Source organism: Andrena cerasifolii, chromosome 9 (assembly GCF_050908995.1).
Source record: "Andrena cerasifolii isolate SP2316 chromosome 9, iyAndCera1_principal, whole genome shotgun sequence".
Classification (NCBI taxonomy): Eukaryota; Metazoa; Arthropoda; class Insecta; order Hymenoptera; family Andrenidae; genus Andrena; species Andrena cerasifolii.
Genome location: NC_135126.1, coordinates 5903819 through 5923152, shown reverse-complemented (window position 1 = coordinate 5923152; position 19334 = coordinate 5903819). Strand labels below are relative to the sequence as shown.

The window sequence follows — 19334 nt, the reverse complement described above, 5'->3', positions numbered from 1 at the left end:
TTTTGTGATAGACCATAGACCCCTGCACGCGTTATTTTTCCATTAAGAGAGTTGGAAAAATTTCCGGTATCGACGTTTCAATATTGCGTTGGACTTTCGACCAATTTTCGGTACTTGGATTTGGAAAATTAATAACGGCAAGTACATCGTTGGATTCTATAGTCCTTACGCTACATTTTGACGTATATAAAAAGTTATTTACCTCGCGCTGAAGTGTAAATATTAAATGTTTACTAAATGATTGCATGTAAAGGGTGCGCCCATGAGGCCTGCACCAGCGCTGAAAAGGAAGATGATACATTTGTACGTGATTTTTTTTCATAAAATAACACACAAACCGTATTAATCTATCCTTCTTTTACGATACTATATTTATATTTGATTATATTCCGTAATTTCCACGTTATCTAATAAAATATTTTCTCTTATATGTATAATATATATTTTTGTTATATTTTATTTGCAATAGTAATACCTAAAACATATATTTATAGATTTTAACATAAATCAATACATTTTAAATCATAAAAATAAAGATTTCGTACGTTTACACAATCTTCGAGTGGGTGTTCCGTCTTACCCCACCATTTGAGCGAGGCGAAGATTTCAATACCTCCGGTAAATTTCATTTTCCATCGTTCCCAAAGATTTTTTTTAACAACGACTTTGATTTTCTTATAGTCTAAGGTCCACTGAAGACTCCTGTTGAAATCTCGTGTCTTTTCCTCCTCCCGATTTTAAGTTATCACCCTGCAAAGTTAAGCGTCCCGTTTTACCCCACCTTCCCCTATCTCCGCGAGGGGCTCTTTAATCAGTGTCTGACGCCGAAATACATACGTTGCTCGGGGAGGCAAAGGCGGGGGCAACGTGCAGGTACGTCGGCGAATCTCGACGGGACGGGTTGGATCGTAGCCCACATTGCCGAAGCAAGGTGCGGGCCGAGAGTGGGGTCGAGGAGCTATCAGATCGCCTCGAGTACACGAGCAACGTCACTCGAAGTGGAAAAATCTCGTCGACGCTCGGAAGAGATCTGTGAACCTATCTCTGCTATCTCTTCCTCTAATCAACTCTTTATCAATCTCCACTGACAATCATGGAATTAGATCGCGCAACCAAGCTAGCTACGACGAGAGACACCAACTCTGCCTGATCGACGGTATTCGGTAATAAAGCAAGAAAAGAGTTTCGAATTTTAAGAACCGCGCGACCTTCGCCCAGCCTGGAATCCGAAACGCCAGCGGATCACTCTGTTGCCGCGACGAAATCGCTCGAAAAGCCGCGAGAGAGGGAATCGAATGGGCATCGGTGGGCGCGGAGGGGCGAAGCGGATGGGTGCTCCGCTCGCGGGTGAAGGAGGTTGAGTGAACGGGGGACGCGTGCAGACAGACGTGCACGGAGAGAGACAGAGAGAGGGAGAACGGGGGAGGGGGGGGGGAGACGGTGTTTGTAATCAAAGGGGCGATCCGCGGCGCGGCGCGGAGCGGCGTGGAAGAAAGTCAGCCTACTGGCGAGCCAGTCCAGCACGGCGCGTTGTCCCGAATGCACGTCGAACCATCGATTTCCGCGTGTCGTGGCCACGTGATCGCGATCGATCGCCACGCACTTGTCGAGCAGCGATCCAAAGCGACGCGGCCCGCTGTCACCGAGCGGCTTCCAACGGCGGGGCGACGGCTATCGTCGCGTATCGCGAGTCGATCGCGTGATCTGCGCCCAGATACATCCAGGCTTTAACGGTATCCAACAGTGCCGGTACACGGCCAAGAAGATAGCCGGAGTGTATTCGATAGTCGAGGCGGGGATCTGGGATCGAAGATCACGTGGCGAGATCGTCCCCGAATGTATGGGCTCGGGCTCGGCTGCTGTTTCGGCGATGAAAACGAGTGGCGAATGAATGGTGAGTAGAGGTAATTGTCGTGGGAACTGGCGCGAATGGTTTCTCTGCCACTGTAACCGACGAAATCGCGAGGGACTCGCGGCTGGCGGGCGGCAGGGTGAGTGTTACGGTTGCAGAGTTTCGGTGGTTGATTCGCTGAGGTGGATTGAGGGAAATCGATGGTAAATCGAAGATACGGCGAATGACGTCGCGGCTATTATTCGATGCGTTAGTCAGAGAGCGTTGGGAACGCGATGGCACGGTGATCCGAGAGACCCTCGCAGCAGGTGGAAGAGTACGCGCGAGAGCGGGCATATTGGAAGCGACACGAGGCCTCCCGCGATCTGCCAGCTCCGCATCGAAGGAGCAGTCGCTTAATCCGCTTAACCGGTCGCGATTATACGGCTTCGATGAACGTCACACGTTGATACGAGAATTCACGATCACTCGAGGCGGATCAGCGATCTTTGGCGCGATGTACGCCAGGCTAGACAGCCGGAATCTGCTCCGCAGAATTTGGGACACCGTCTGTCGCGTTTCTCTCGCCGAAAGGAGCAGCGGTTTTCCCGCTATCGCGCCGCCAACTTCCTTCCCGCGGCGGGAGTAAAAGGTTGCCGGGATAATGCGGGACGACGTTTCCTCCGATCGGCAAGAAATCTGCCGCGAAACCAGTTTTCGACGTGCCGGACAGAGCGCGGGGCCTTTGAAAGCCGATGGCATTTCGCGCTTTTTATCCCCCGAGCGGAGAGACGGCCCTCGCTCGCGGTCGCCCGCGTGCCCGCTTGCGCGCCGCGATTTCCTAGCTCCGAGGTATTCCTAGCCGATGCATGGATAATTATTCCCGGGCCCCCTTCCCCGTGAAAGTTTCGACCGCGCCGTCGTCGACGGCTAGGAAGCGCCGCTTGCCAAACAAACCACTTTGCGCCAGGCGATCCCTTTCATATTACACGTTCCCAACGCCCTGGTAACGCTCCGATGACACGCCGCGCCGCTTCTATCTCCACTGGCAACTCGGCCAATCTTCTTCATTTTGCAAAACGCCGTGGGGCAAGCGGATCGCCTCTGCTCTTTTTAACCGAGGTCGAAGGTGCATGGCGATGAAGGAGATTCCACGGGAATTGGATAGAATTGCAGAGGATTCCTGGAGCATTACGAACTGCGTGACCGCTGTCTAGGAGCATCTGTCCTTTCCTGACCGAGCCGTTTAAGGCGACTTGGATTTAAAAATTCAGGGAATTCGGGTCTGGGGAACGCGTGGGCTGGATATTTTAAGAATACCGCACTCCTCCTGTCGCTGCAGAGATACCGTAGATACACGGATCGTAAAGATGCTAATTAGGATTTACCATGTTCGATAAGACGCTTGGAGTATCGTGTACAATAGGATGGCTAGGCGTGTAAAGAATCTTTAGAATTAAAAAACGAAGTTTGGAGGTCGACCGGTGGATCGAGTGGAGTTAACTCGTTAATCGGGACCAATCGAATGCCTGCGTGGAAAAACATTTGAAAGACGCGTGGAATGGCAATTGGCTGGATTAGCTAATTTCGAATCTCGAACTGTTACTATTTGACAGCGCGGTAGAGAAAGGAAGATAGAAGAGATCGACGAAAGGGAACGATAAATCCTCCACGGCTCGTGCCCGCGACGACAAAAGAAACGGGACGAAATTTAATGCCTCTGGTATCCTAGATGAATGCAGGAGGATTTAAATAATGAATGGAGCACGCTGTCAAAATCCGTGGAGCGCGACGGAGAACGCCGCGGTTGCGTAATACTGCCGCATTGTGGCGTCGTTTACGGCTGGGAAAATGCTGGATTCCAAAGGGTTACGAGCCTCGTTTGGCCGAGTGTAAACATTTCCGCGGCGGAGCGCGTGCTGCCTCCGAATAAGGGCGACCGTTTCCCTTTCGTCGTGGAATACGCGCGCGTTAAGATCCATCAGCGACGCTCTTCCGCGTGGTTTAATCGCGTCGATTGCGTATTCTGTGTTCTAACAGTCCCTGGACTAATATTCCGCTTCGTTATTCCGTGTCATCCAAGTACAGCTCTATGCTCCGATTACTCCGAGCGTCCTTAATGACGCTTCGTCCGATTGGATATTAAAAGCTCCTGCTCTCCTTTCCCGTGATCCAGAAAAACCCCTTGGTCACCGGCGGAGTCGCAAAGATGCGCCAGAATCGGCAGCGTTCGCGAGCGGCGCTAAAAGTAGAATGTGTCGGTTCGAGTTAGACCACGCGACCAGAATGACGACGCGTTGTAGGTCAGTTTCGAGCGGTTTATCAATTCGGAGCAGGTTTAGCTGTCCCGGTTGCTTGACAAACCGATTACCTGGCCGGTAATCGAGCCAAGCATTTATTAGGATGCTGTACAGTTTTGGGTGTCAAGGCGGACGAGCAGTTAGAGGCTTCCCTCGGAAAGCAAGCCTTGTACAGTACTCGACTAATTTCCTCTTTGGAAGCCTTTGGCCGTTCGTCAAGCGTTTTCTGTAACGAGCATCGCCCCCATTTGGTCAGCGAAAGGAAATTGGAAACAGGCTTCAATTGACACTCAATATTAACCGGGGGTGCTGGGTACGTTTGGACCCAAGTGTAATGTTCTTCAGCGGGAGAACTTCAGAAATGGAAAAATTACATCCTTACTGCCCTGAGAAAATGCCAAAAAAGCATAAAATAAAATAAAAATTAAAATTCTGAGTACATTAGGTTTATTCTGATAAAATGAATAATATCAGTATTACTTTTAACAGCCATTTTATATTAGTTGAGCCGAATGTTCCCAACTTACCGTACAGACAGTTGAGACGGGTCCGAACTGACCCAGTCACCGACTTCAGCCGTGATCTCTCGGGCCGTCCGCCGTCCTAGGGTTAAGCTTGCGAATTGGAGAATTTGAGAAACGCCTGTTTTCGGCCAGCTTGGCTGTGCTTGATTTCTGTGTCAAGTTTGAAGCGGGAACGGAGTATCCAGGGCAGATCCGATCGATGGAGCGCATCTCGCGAATCGGAACAGGCGGTTTCGTAATATTTTCACGGGGCTTGGCTGGTAGCTGCGATCCTCAGCGCGAGAGCAACCGTGTATCGAGAATGTGCTGCTCGACCCTGCGGCTACGAATTCCGTTACGCGCACTTGTATGGCTCTTCGGCTTCTCCCCCGTCCCTCTTCGGTGCTGTGTCCACGAATACATTTTTTGCCAACCTGTCGGCATCGGGATCCACGGCTTGATCCAGCGATCGTTCCTCCTCGGTTTCGCGCGCGATTCCCTTCGGTGCCCAATCTCGCAAACTTCCGCCCCATCGGTCCACCACGTCGAATTATTACCGAGCTGATCGAAGGGATCGTTCGTACAGCCACTCGTCACTGGCAGAGGAAACGACGGAGCCTAGAAAGTTGCTCGAGGCCGAAATTCAAAAGCGGCGAGCGTAAGCGTCCGCCATTTGACAAAGTCACGAAAGCGTGAGACGATAATTCAGCAGGCTTCCGGTGTTGAATGGAATTTCTGGTCCGCGATAACGCACCGGGAAGAAAGTCCGCCGGCGGTGCACTCGATTATTCATGATCAATGACGTAGAACCTACTCCAGGAATCTCGAAGTAACTGTTAACGAGCATAATGTCGTGCTTTTTCTCGGTAGGACCTGTTGAGAAAGCCTGCCGGTTCTCCCGTTGCCGCGGCCGTCTCGAGAGCTTTCCAAGTCGCTAATTCTGGCTAATTCAAACGACGACGCGTGCACATTTTCCGGAGAACCGTTCGGAGCTCAGTGATGGACGAGTCGAGCGGTTAATCGTTCGTCTTCTGTTTCAAAAGTCGGAGGAGTTGAACACTTGCACCGTTTCCCTTCGACTTGTTGCTCTAAAGAAGACTCTTCGCATCCGATATAGCTTTGCAAAAGTATTTATGCACGCTGAGTGTAAGGTTTTTTATCTGCTAGATATTCCTCTCCAAGTTCCCCAGGTTTTTATCCTCCGTTCCCTCGTTCAGAGTTGAATCGTCGCGCAGACCTTTCGTCGTTCCACCGCAGAGGCTCCGCGCTATTCAAATTCCTGCATAACGTTGTACTCCTCGCGAATTCCAACAAGGCAGAAGCACGCCGCAAGCTTGCATATCAATTTATCCTTCGCGGGCCACGCGAAGCGGATCCTCTACGAAAATCCAAAGCGCAAGGAACTTAGGTCACGCGCAACCGTCAATTTCGACACCCATTATGCGCGAGGCGCATTCCCTTTGGTCCCGCGATCATCGCTTCTCCGCGGCATCGAAAGCAAACGAGCTACCCGAAGGCTGCACGTGCCCCGGGAGCCTGGATGTTTCGCAGCAGTGATTTGCGACGCTGGAGGAAAGACTTTCCATTCCTGCGATTTGCGTGAGAGGCTCGCCGCGGAAAAAGGCCTTAGGAATTATGAAAAATCGCGACCGTGATTCGAGGTCTCGCGGCGCTCGGAGGGGGTCCACCGGCGATCAGCTGATTGCTCGCCAGTGACCCCGAGGGGTCAATCTGCTTTCTACTTCTGACGTTCCACGGAAATCGGAGGCGGAGGAAAGGAAGCTCGACCGTCCTAATCCAGCGAGTACACTTTCTCGCGACGAGAGGAGCGATCATACAGAGCGATCCGTTGTCGATGGCACGGCGATCGCGAGGGGAACGATCCTTCGTGCTTTATCGGATGAAAAGTGTAGGAGCAAGAGTTAGCCTCTTTACGTTAAACACTCTACACTCGAGACTCCCATTTTACGAGAAGAATCCGACGTCTGGTAGCCTGCCATCGACAATGAGCCACCCTGTACGTGTCGCTGGGCGATCAGCAGATGCTGATGAGTGAAAACGAACGGAGGCGGTGAATAAAGAGTCGCCCCTCGAGGACGTATTGGACGGGGCCGTCGCGGGAATCTCTCGACTCTCCGCGAGATATTCTCTCTCTATCGTGAGAAGAGATCTCCGGGCTCGACGCGGAGAAAGATCGCTGACGACGATTTTTGTTTCTCCTCCCCGACTGTCGTTCCGTTCGGATGCGCGACGCGATAGTGGCACGATCGTAAATTAACTTTCCGAATATAAATGTAAATTAAACGAGTGGAGTGAGCCACTGAACACCTGGATGCTGCCAAGAAACCGTAGAAGTCCTCGGCGCGAGTTTTATATTTCTCTGCAATTTGCAGGGTAATCGTATTGTAACGGACAAACGTGGAAACAAGCAGGTACAGTGGTAACATGAAAGTTGCGCGTTAAGTTGGTCACGCGAGTACGCCGGCATGTAGTTAAGATCGCTTAATGACCGGCCGAGAAGATGTTGGTGCTACGTGACACAGTTCGTCGGCATCTATTCCACAGCCGCGGCTTGGTGCCAATTCGCGTGATTTCTGCGCGACGACTGTGCACGTCTCCGCGTCCACCCAATTGCTTAGTCCTTCGATTGAACTTCCGCGTTTTTCTTTTTTCGGACATTTCGTTACATACTCGGAGAACTGGCGAGATAGGATACTCGTTATTCCCCTTTTATAAGAGAAAAAAGACTGATTTCGAAAGCGATAATAATCTCGTCGGGCGGCTGTTTAGGGAAAAGAAAGCCGGACGATGGTTTACACGGCGAGACGGACAAACTCGTGAAAACTTGTCCATCGATTACGACACGCGGATTGTCTACAATGGCGGGGACCTGCTTTCAGGGAGTGGCCAGCATTCCGAGCAGCAAAGATCAACGAGCCAGCGATGAATGGAACGCTTTAGGAACGATCCGGAAAATGGATGTCGCCAAGAGCGGAGCGGAGGATTTCGTAACGGTGGTGAGCGTGGAGAGCCAGCCGCCGCCGGACAATTTCGTCACCGTGCTGTCGATCGGCAGCGGGAAGAAGGAGGATGAGCCAGGGACCGGGGCGTCGACGAAGAGCCCAGCGAACGGCGTGGACGGGCCCCTCGAGGAGGAGGTCGAGGTGTTCAGGCTGCCTGGGGAGCGGCTGGGCTTCGGGCTCAAGTTCGAGGGTGGAAACAAGACGTCGGAGCGTGTGAGGAGGCTGTTCGTTCAGAGCTGCGCGGAGCAGAGCCCCGCGAGCAGGGCCAAGTGCTCGTGGGGCAGTTTGGGAGAAGGTGACGAGGTAAATAACGTTCAGTTTCCTTGGCGAAATCAAGAGACGCGAGCATTCTAAGAGAAGCGCGTTATCCGTGTCACGCGACACGTCGCGATTCCGCCTATAATTTTCGAGACCCACTTGTCGCGTAACGATTCTCATGAGAGCTGCGGCGCGGTTTGTTTAGTATAGCGCGAGACCCGCAAGAAACGAGCCCGCCGTATCTCACGCGCGCACCGCTCACGCTACGCCGTCTCTCTTTTCCAGGTACTCTCGATAGACGGTGTACCAGTGACACACATGACTCGGCTGGATTGCGTGAGGAGATTGAAGGAGTCCCAGCTGGTTATCAAGCTAATGGTGAGGTGCAGGGGAGCTCTCAGGCCCGAGGTGGTGAGCGCCGAGAAGAAGACATCCCCCGAGAAGAGCAAGGTGCCCCCAGAGCTTCCCTCCGCACCTCCGCCGGTCCCACCGCGGAAACTGAGGCAAGCCCGGGGGCTGGCCGACGGCGAGGCCAACCCCGGCCCCGTGAGGAAGTCCTGGAACGGCACCAGGTCGCAGAACAGCTCGCAGAGTAGCTCGCAGAGCAGCTCCCAAAACAGCTCGCCTGGCTCCAAAGCAGCCAGCCCGCCAGACAGCAAGTCCACCACCTACGAGAGCTGCGAATCCTCCCCGAAAAGCGCAACTGGATCCGCGCAGGACAGCCCGAAAGGATCGCCCAAGGAACGCTCGCCGGAGCTGGCGAAATCGAAGCAGGTTCAGTGTGCAATGAGAATATTCCGTTTCTAGTTTCTCATCTATTCACCTGGGTGCTTCCGTTCAAAACTGATGCTCCTACCTTTGCAGGAACCTCCAGAGGCAATGGTGTACGTGGACGCGAGATCTCAGTGCGGCTCGACCCATGGAAGCACGTCGGACGACACAGGCAGCTCGATGTCCACCGTGATAGACAGATTCTCGACGTCCGACCGGGTATCGACCATTTCCACCGCGTCGACAGCGTCGACCACCTCCGAGCAACCGAACGAGTTGCTCGAGACCTCGCGCGCAGATCAGGACTTTGATCGATCGTCCGACCGAGATTTCCAATTGTCCAAGGCGATTTGTCCTTTCGACAACCTGGACGCCGATTATCCGTCGAATCCCCCCGACTACTTGCTGCGCAGATTGGCCAGCTCCGAGGCGATGACCCACGTCGAGTCGCGCGGGGAAGTCGAGAGGATCACCGCGGTGGTGGCGCCGAACACGGTGGTGATCGAGGAGACGATCGCCTTTCAGCCACCGCTAAGTTTCCAGGACGCTCCTCTGAGCTACGGCCACGAAGCTAGGCCCGATCTCTTCTACACCGCCGACCTGGCTGCCGACTCGACCACGCACTTCAGACCAATTAAGGACGACGTGGAGCTGGTCGAGCGCGTCAACGGCGCCCACGAGCAGCTCCACGTCGCGACGTCCTCGCCAGAGAAGCCCAAGGAACCTTCCTGCGCGCGAGACAGGACCCCTCCGCCTCTGCCGGCCAGGAATCACGTTAACAGGATCAGCGTCAATCAACCGACCAACGATCAGAAGCTACCCGAAGCCTCGGAAGCGTCCGAGGGCCAGCAGGACGCACCTGTCCTGCCACCGAAGCCGCTACCCAGGAGGGACGTGAAGGTCAGGCGGAAGAGGCCACCACCACCGCCTCCGCCGCCAGCCATCGCGCCCCGAGCAGAGGTCAAGCCATCCTCGTTACCCGAGTCCAGGCAAACGAGTTTCGAGAAGCTGGACGACGAACCGTCGCGTACAAAAGCGGGAGACGTGTCCGCGAAGCTGGAGGAAGCGATAACGCTGCCCGAGGACAGGTTCAAGGCTCTGGACAGACGAGATTTGGAAGAGAGTTCCACGTCGTTCAGGAAGATTGCTAACGAGAACAGCGATTTGGAGAAGAAGGGCACCGAGGAGACGGAGGACACCGAGTCCACGGAGGATCTTTACGAGGATGATGGGCTCAGGACCAACAAGGTGCTGGAGATAATAGAGATACGGAAGGCGAAGGCGTTCTCGCCGCAGAAGACCAACGCGGTTCCTCGTAGCGCGGAGAGTACTGTCGCGGAAAGATCGAAGTTCGGTAACGACGGCGAGGGAATTGGGGGTGATGAAGAGAGAGGAAGGGTGGACCGAGTCTTCAGCAACGAGAGGCTCAGGGAGCTTAGGGCTGGGAATACGATCTCGACGGAAGCCGAGGACTCAGAGGCCGAGAGCGACGAAGCCGTCACCAGCTTCTGCGATCCCGCCAGCAAGGAGTACGATAAGCAATCGAGTAGGACCAGCAGTTTAGATGGTGCGAGGGAGGTAGACTCACCGTTGAGGAAGGACATCTTCGGGCGACGAGAGCCGGATGACGAGGACTCCTATCGATCTTTGAACGACGTCGATCACGGCACGCGTAATTTACCAGCGAATCGTGGGAGGAACGAGGAGAGCATCGAAGAGGACGACACGACCGACGAGAGCGACGAAGATGATTACTACTGGCAAAGCAACCTGGCCACGATCGGCGAGGAGGAGGAAACGAATTCGCTCGAGTACACTACTGCGTAAGTTTCCTTTGCGAAAGTTATGCAACGACGAGATTATGCGCGGCCGAAATATAACAGCTTTGTACCCTCCGATAGAAGATCCCTTGATAGATCCACAGGGTTTCATCGAGTGTAACGAATCTCTGATAAAGATGATAAGACAGCCATGCTTCCTCTCTCGATATTCGACCAGGGTACCGAAGAACCAAGGGGTATATCTTCGCCAGAGGCAGGCGACAGATATTTTTCGAGCGTTTAACAATATCTTGGCGGGCGAACACGCGGTTCAATCTCTCGGAACCAGTTCTCAAAAGGGGGGAATAAAAGGAGCGTTTATACGGAACGGGGCGATCCCTCGCGAGATACCCTTCCTCGCTACCTGATTTGCTCAGGAACTGGTCCCCGTTCCTTATTACGAGTTATCGAACTGTACCATCTGCTCCGCTTTACTCGAACGCAGCTTTTCTCACTGATCTGCTATCTAATCTGTCGCGCGACGCGTTCGCGCAGGATGCCCGCGTGCAGCGCGCCATAAGTAGGTATAAATTTACAGTACATTAATTCGCGAGCACCGGCCGTGGCGAGCTGGCAGTGCGGTGCATTCTCTAATTGTGCTCGAATTACGTTTTTCTGCGAGCAATTTCTCCTGCTCGCCTCGATTGAAGCAGCCGTAACTATGTACGGTTGCAAAATGGTTACACATACTTATATACAGCACGGCACGCCCACCGATTAATGCGCTGAAAAAATTTAGTCTCCCGCTTAACGCGTTCCCAAGTGGGTTGCTTCGATTTTGCGACGCCTCGTCGGAAGGGTAGAGACATTAATCTGGCCGCATCGCGCAGAAACGTGCTCGTAACACCCTCCAACGACCCGAGAAAATCGAAAGCCGCCGATTAACATTCCCGTACGTCCTCGCGGATCCGCATTCGCGAGGCAGTTAAGTGAAAGAGCGAAATTTCACAGGGCTGTGGTTAGGCCAGCTAATGGCACGCTCGGCCGTCGTTTCAAAAATTTCAATCGCCCCCTTTTGCGAATGTGGGTCGCCCCGGCGCGGGAAAAAAAGTTAATTGACCACTTGGCTCGCGAAGAAAGGGGTTCGATTTGCGAAAATGGAGCAGCAGGATTCGACCCCGTCGCAAGAACCCCGTGAATTACACGTATTATCGCGTATTATACAGAAATAGCCCGGTACCCTAGGTAGAATTTAGGGGCTCGCTTCTAGGAGAATGCCTTCATGTACGTAAAAGGGTAACACAATTCTTCTAATTCTGCAGGAACAAGGACGCGACCGACAGCGATGCGAGCTCCGCGGAAAAGCCACCCCACGAGGAGCCGCTGCCCAGCAAGAAGGACGTTTTCATTACAAATGGTAAGTCCACGCAGAGGGCACGAATACTCCTCAGTCCTACAATTCTCGTGTGCCCAGTGAATTAAAAATCGCGGTCAATAGAAAGCACTTATGTACCGCAGGCTAAGGCGGTCAGTTAACCTCAAGCAAAACCACCTCCTTCGTCTTTACCATAAAAGAATGCCCAAAGATGAATCAATTGCTTCCAATGCAGAGGCATTTTCGATTGACGAGGGTGACTCGTCGACACCGATCGCGATGATCCTCGCGGCCTTGAATCCCCATTAATTAACGCGCGGAATGTCACTTCCTGGAGAGCAGCCGCGATCCCTCGCCCAGGGATTCCATTGAACCCGCTGGAAAGGTTTGAAAGCGAGGCTGGAGTATCGAAGGAATTCGCTGGAGTGCACGCCCACGCACGCATCCCGCCGCGCCGCCTCGCGTCGCGCTTCATAAAGGTTACGCATTAATCTCGGTGCGTTACGCGCCGCTAAGGTTCTCCGGTTTCGCGCGAGCACTCGCCGGCGAGCGGGCATTCGAAACGGAGGCAAGCCAGCCCTCTAACGCGGAGACAAAGGCGTTGCTGCGGCGCACCTTCGTCGCCGGGAATTCCTGCTCGCCCCGATACACACGGCCAATGGATCCCCGCGATCATTGTCCGCCAAAGATGGATCGCGACTTACGTGGGAAATCCAACGCGCCGGATCGGCCAGCCTCGCGACAATAACGTCGCGGCGCGCTCGATTCAATAGGGGGTGGGGCGTGATTCGTTGCGCGACCGAGGAGGGTGAGCGGTCGTCACAAAAGAAATCTAAGGGTCCTCGTTCCCGAGGAAACTGATTTTGAAGATTCACTCGGGCGCGAGTGGTCGAGGGAGAATTGGGAAGCGTGTCTGTCAATCGCTGGGTGATTCTACTTGCACTGCTGTTCGCGCGAAGCAAAGATGGGAAAATTTAGATTTAAATAAAATTTCGAATAACGAATGAAAGTTAAAAAAATTATTCGCCATTCGTTCGTTAACCCGAGTTAACTTTGGACACAAGACGAATAATTTTTTTAAATTTTATTCGGTAGTCAAAATTTTATTTGAATGAAAATTCTGCCCATCTCTGACTCGAAGACTCGCCGCAGTTAGGTTACTCTGTAACTAAGACATTGCGAGCAAAACTGGACTAACCCACATCTTTTGCAAAATTGAATTAGTAGCAATAATGTGTTCCAATAGGCTGCACTAATTATATAAAGTAAGAAAAACTCTTTTCTTTTATATGGGTTAGTCTGTTTTCGCTCTTAATGCCTCAACTCGCGCCCAATATTTTCCCAACGCTATTGAGAATCCCTTCCCGCTCTGACTTCCACGGCTTCGCGAAGTCTGATCGCTTGAGTTCGCCAATTGAAAGCAAATCGGTGCCAAGACGCGCGCCTCGGACTTCATAAATAGTTTCGATATAAACGAGATACGTTTGTTTATGCGAGGGAGACAAGGGGCGACGTTACTTATGGAACGAGTCCCGATAGAAAAGGCGCGCGGTAATTGCTAGGCTGGATGTACCGGATGTCGATTATCGTGGGCGTACGCTGGCGTACGCGAGCGCGATCATTTACACTCGGAGCCTTATTACGAGCAGCCTCGTGATCCAGTAAATGTACGGCCGAGCAGGGTTTTCGCACCTCGCGCGAGCACCGTCCGACGTACACACAGATACATCGTATTTCAGCCCCGCGTTAACAGAGAGGATGTTAATAGGAAAACTAAAGAGCAGCCGGCAGGTTCTAAATACGGAGCCCGGCGGATCATTTATAATCGAAGGTCCGCCAGGGAAAGGGGGCCATTAATTTTTGCGCGGCGAGGGTCGACCGAGCGTCGCGATGTGAACGAACCTAACCGAGGCGCTACGAGTCAGATCGTTACCCCAGGGTCGAAGGAACAATCGACCAGTCGTCCCCACGAGGGAAGCTCTTGAATTCAATCTACCAATCGGAATCGCTAGGAACAGATCGTAAAATGGTATCGAGCATTCTCCCCGTTCGGCAGCCCAGTTCGCTGGGTCAATGGTTTTCAGGAGGCTCGGTACTCCTTCGCGTTGGTGGCGGAACGCGAGGTCAGCGTTCCTCGCTTCTTTCGAAATCTTCAGCGAAAGATCAGCGCGCCTGAGGGACGGGAAATAAGGAAACTCCTTTCGATCGGCAATCGGGCGCACCACTCCTCGACGGTGGATGCTCGATCGGGTGGGTGTGAGAGCGAAACCGTTAAGAATAATTGAAGAAGTGGCGAGGCGAGGCCTCGGCCGTGGCCGGCGCTCAGGTAGCTAGTTTGCACAGCTAACGAAGAGAGGCTGCCTTTGAGGATCCCATTAAACGCGAGACTTTACGACGCGAGCCCTTCCGCGGGGATAAACGTTGCGCGCATTACCTTCAAACGAACCGGCCTTAACTTTCCACCCGTGTTTACCGAACGAAACGCGAAATTGTTGACATTCCTCTTCCCTTCACCGTTCCCTTCGCCGTGCGCCTCGGCCGCTGCTCAAATAAAACCGTACGCGCTTCTCGGTCGTTACCCCGCGGATTTTCGATTTCGAGCCCTCGACCTGGAATCGGGGATCGCAGCCATGAGCCAGATTCGAGCCTGATAACCCAACTGGGCAGGGTATCGCTCGGCCGCTACCGCAATCTGCCGATCGCGACTCATTAAGAGGACCTTATACAGCGCGGCTCGTAACCTTTATCGCCGAAAGAACATAACACCCGGAAGCCAGGGAGACCCCGATGGGCTTAAAGGATCGTACATCGTCATCTGGTTACGCAAACTGTCGGGTAATCGAGGGGAATGATAAATGGTCGGCGGGAACGGAGGAGGAGATATTCGCAGGCGGTCGTGTCACCGCGTTCCGTCAGGTCCAGGCGTCACAGGACTCGGGGGAACAGCGAGCTGTGGTCTCGGCGAGTGTGGGTGGCTGGTCAGGGTCTGTCAGGGCATGGTAGTCACAACAATATGGCGGTCGCGCATACCCGGCCCCAGTGTTGGCCGTCTGCCGTGGCTCTCCCCGCAGTGGCTGACCGCGCTCAAGGTCCCATTCCCCCTTAATCGCCTTCCTTTTCGAGATCTTTCACTCGGTTCGCTCCCAATCGAACAGACCGCAAGCCCTGGCCAACGCTGGCGCATACGCGACCGCCGAGGACGGCATTCCAACCCGCAACCTGGATGCTGCACGCAGTATACTGACCTAAAGATAACTGGCCTGCCCTGGAGCCCCGCGGTGTCATTGTTCGGTCACTCTACCATCCACCTATCGACTAATTGCGCTGGCGATTCGTTTTCTAAGATGGGAATTTGAAGAGAGGAACTGGATAGGTGAAACCCTCTTGCGGGGAAGACAGTAGGTGGGGACAGTGCTGGATTAATCAATAGGCAAAGTAAGCACGCGCTCAAGGCGTCAGGAGAAAGGGGGACACCATAGAAATTTTCTGAGTTTTAAAATCTACCTCAATAGGTAACAATTTAGAAATCGTACATTGCGTTGAAGTGATCTGCACAAGGGTGCCTCAAAATCTGTTAACTGCTTAGGGCCTCTGTTTTAATTCAACCCTGAGTAGGGTGCATCGTGGATGAAGACACCCTCGGTGAGAATCGTAATGAGCTAGTAGATTCTTGGCTGCCCATCAAACTCGACGATTGCATCTACCAGCATCTCTAGCTTGTCCCGGAGCGACCAGTTGACGAAAGAGTACGCTAACCAGGCGATACCTGCGCCCGCAGATCGAAAGCAGTCGGATTCATCTCGGCAATAATGATCCCCGGACTTTCTCTCGCGCTCGTTTAATATTCATGCGCGTAATGGACGCTGCGCTCGCTCTGGAAAACTTCATCGTGGCTCGGAACAGGGACACCGCAGCGCACCGAGCTCAGGGTGCATTAACCCAGGCCCAACGATAACCTCCCTGGAATCGTTGTCTATTCGGTTCCACGGAACTGGTCACGAACGGTGATTAGCCGAATCAATCATTCGGAGAAACTATCGACGGGGAATCGCTCGAGGAAAGGAAACAGATTCGTCCCGATCCACTGGGGGATAAACCCGGAGGAGCACGGCTCGTCGCGCAATTATAAAGTCACGGTCAAATTGTGAGGGTGATCGATGCTCTTCCAGCGAATCACGACTCCCGATCCCCTCCCAGTTTTTCCTCCTTTGTCCGCGGAACTGAAATTAGATCGTTCGGTTTTATTTATTGGTCGAGCGACGCGAGTAACTCAGCCGCGATGACAGGATCGTTTCGCCGGTGGTAACCGGTTGACCGCCCAGCTTTAAAAACCATCCTGGCCGAAAGGAGCATTGTTTATCCGTGGCGCGCGTAATCGTATAATAAATGCGCGACGGAAGACACGCGGGGGCATCCCCGGCGTCTTTTAACGGACAGAGGATTATTGCTCCGGCACCGATTTAAACCGCATTAATTGTCGGTCGTGGTCGTTAGCACCTGTAGTCCAGTAAAATTAGGATCTGTCTTCGGAATAAATCCCACCAAGCTAAATTTTGGTATGGGCCTTTATTTGGTCGTTTTAAACAATATGTCAAAAGTCCCCATCGATCCGACCGCCGCTAAAAATTTTACAGAGGGTTTAAAGAAACAACTGTTTTTCGCGGATAGCTCGTTATCTATCAGTTTTGCGACAAAAATAGTTATTATACAATTTGTAGACTAGGAAATTCTCTACGAAAAAGGTCCTTTGAGTTTTTTTCGTAGGCGTAACCATTTTCGTGTATGTTGGGTTACCAAGTTTCAACCCCCATACATTTGACAAGGGAAGATCCCGAACCCTGAAATTCAAAAAATTATGAAACTGTAAATATGTAGGGTACCGATTTAACTCCCCGCGCGGTTTATGGACACTCGAGAGGTTGGCAAACAGTATGTAAGCGAGAAAGAGTTACCAATTCTCTCAATGTAACTCTCCGATGCTCCTCTTTTCCGAACTCTACAAATACCAAAACTAACGGGGCGCCACTTAAAATGGTAAAATCGCGAGCCTGAAGATCTCACGTAAAAGTCGCGTTTTCCTATGGATCGAAGAGGGAATAGACTGGATCGCTGACGAAAATGCCCATCGATTTCTGATCGGTAAATTCGAACGTACCGCGAACGGATAAACGCAGTCGGGGACGTTACGAAAGCATGGTGATAAAAAACGATGCTCGTCATTACCTGGATGGAGAATGGTGGCAGCCGCGTCTGAAAGGATCTAACTCCGCGCCTACGTGCGGCCAATATGTCCGTTTGAAGCGACAACATTCCAGCACGGCAACCCGGAAGGTGCACGAGTGCCGACATCGATTCGATTAGCTTCGATAAGTCATACTTGAACTCATGGAAATGCGCGCGTGCCCCGTGGCCCCGCGGTACTCGATGGATCGGCGTCGCGACCACGGGCAACGATTTCACCCGTGCATGCGTCGGATCGACGCGAGTGTAATCCGATTGAAGGGAGGCGGGCTCGATGGGAAACGAGACAGCTATGCCGTTCTATAAGCTATAGATCCTTGCTCCGAGATGCGATCGATGGTAATTGAAAATTGAAACGATGGAGGCAGGTTGTGCAATGGGCATCGCGCAAAAGTTAGCGCGGAGGATGGTCTTAGGAAGATAACTGTTTCGAATGGGGCAAGGAGGATCGTGGAGTGAAAGAGGCTGAGGATTCCTAGCAGAAATCGGCGCGTTTAGCACTTCTCACGAATCCCCGATCAGTAACAACCCCTGCGGCCACAGGTGTCGGACCTCCCGCGTGCGTACCGATCGGCTGCCACGCGCGGATCGGTATCTGGAAATATCGCGGGGACGCACACGCGTCCGAAAGCCCGCGCGAGCGGCGAGGAAACCTGAAGCGTCCAGCTGGCCGTGGGACGCGTATTTTTGGGCTTTATCGTGGCATCGCGCGGCATGGGACACGGTGGAAATAAATTTTCGACGGCGGGGCAAGCGACTTTTTGCGCGCCGCTTCGCCGAGATCGAAACGAGGCAGGGTACGTCCCTTTACAGTTACTCCCTGGTGGCTCGGCTGACTTATCGTCGACGTGGCAGTAACCCGGCCTCTCGGCTAAAACACACGGCCGAGAGAACGAGCCACGATCCCGTCAAACCACGACGCTCGCGCGATCCAGAGCGCGCGCGCTGCAAAGCACGCGGCCCAATCAGCGTGGATTTTTACCACCGAGGAATGTCCCCGCGCCGCTGTACGCGGCGACATTGCGCGGATGCCTCTTAGACACCAGCAGAACATCGGTTTCTTTACGATCCGGCCCGCGAGGACGACCACTTATCGATAACCTTCGACTTGGCCGCGAGCGATCGCTTTACCGATGAAAAAGTGGTCCAGCTGCAACGCTAAATGTAGAACTGTGCATCCGATCTGAACGTTCTCCATTGAGCTTCTCCAACCACCAGTTCAATCAGCTAATCTCGGTCTCAGCGGTCATCAATTTCTCGCGCACGGTAGTTTGCGCGTCGCGAAAATAGAGATTAGGAAGTGGAATGGAGAAGAGGTCCCGTTGGACCGGAGGCTGCCTCTAATTGGAGGGTCCTGCTCCTCGGACGGCCAGGAGGAATTCGTGCAAGCTGCACATTCTCGCATTCCGCTGATCCGCGGCCTCCAGCTTCTCCCTCTCTCGTCCCACGTTTATAGAGCTGCTCGCGCCAAGTTTGAACTCGCGAAACGGAAGAAGCTCGACCGGTTTCTTTTTTGTCGCGCGACCACGCGCGTCTTAGAACGCCGCGGCCATCGGCTCGCCTGCCCGCGAGCTGATTCCAAAGACAACGGCCGCGGTTCCTCGCACCGCTTCTCCCAGGACCGAGAGTAACCCTGTCGCCGTTAACACTCTCGGTTTCAGCGTTTTCGAGGAGCTAACGATCCCCTTAGATCGCTCGCCCGTGACGAATAGCCGAGGCCTCGATGGATCGCGATTTTTCCCGCGAGTCTTCTTCCGCGGCGTCCAGCGCCGCGGTTTCCCACGCGCACCGCTCAACTTTGCACAGTCAACATTCTTGCGCCAACTAATCAACAGCGCGTGACTCTCCTTTGAGCCGCCGCTGCAGCGGCGTTCGCTTTTCTTGCCTGTTAACTTTGATTCCCTATCTATCGAAAAGTCTGACTGAAAAAAGGGACAACGAAAGAATGTATGGACCCCGATGCAGAGTGATTCTAGAAACCTTGCCGAGGTGTAGCTCTTTTCTAAGAGAACACACAGAAAATTGGCTGAGGCTGGCGCGACTTTTGCAAGGAACCCACGCACCACCCAAAGAAGGAGCTTTGTAAAAAACACTGCATTTTATTCTTTAAATAAATTTTGATCAGGGATTCTGACTGTTATTACCTAAATTCTAAAAGTTATGGCATAAGAATTAATGTTTCTGTTTAAATGATTTTGGTTTCGAATAACCATTATCGTTGACGAGATTTTTTTTGCTTACGGTATGACTAATATCTATTGCGGAAATTTTA

General features: G+C 52.9%; 1 protein-coding gene across 5 annotated transcripts in view; it reads left to right on the top strand.

Annotated features, from left to right (window-relative positions):
- Nucleotides 1-1521: 1521 nt before the first annotated feature.
- Nucleotides 1522-19334, top strand: part of Bbg (PDZ domain-containing protein big bang) — a 50028-nt gene continuing 32215 nt past the window's right edge. For 4 of the 5 annotated variants that reach the window (XM_076819947.1, XM_076819944.1, XM_076819946.1 and 1 more), the window contains exons 1-5: nt 1522-1894; nt 7535-7960; nt 8201-8689; nt 8780-10509; nt 11769-11863. In XM_076819947.1, coding sequence (XP_076676062.1) covers nt 1892-1894; nt 7535-7960; nt 8201-8689; nt 8780-10509; nt 11769-11863 — 2743 coding nt within the window. In that variant the 5' untranslated portion in view covers nt 1522-1891. The remainder of the gene's footprint in view (nt 1895-7534; nt 7961-8200; nt 8690-8779; nt 10510-11768; nt 11864-19334) is intronic. The other variant, XM_076819945.1, reaches the window with a different exon arrangement.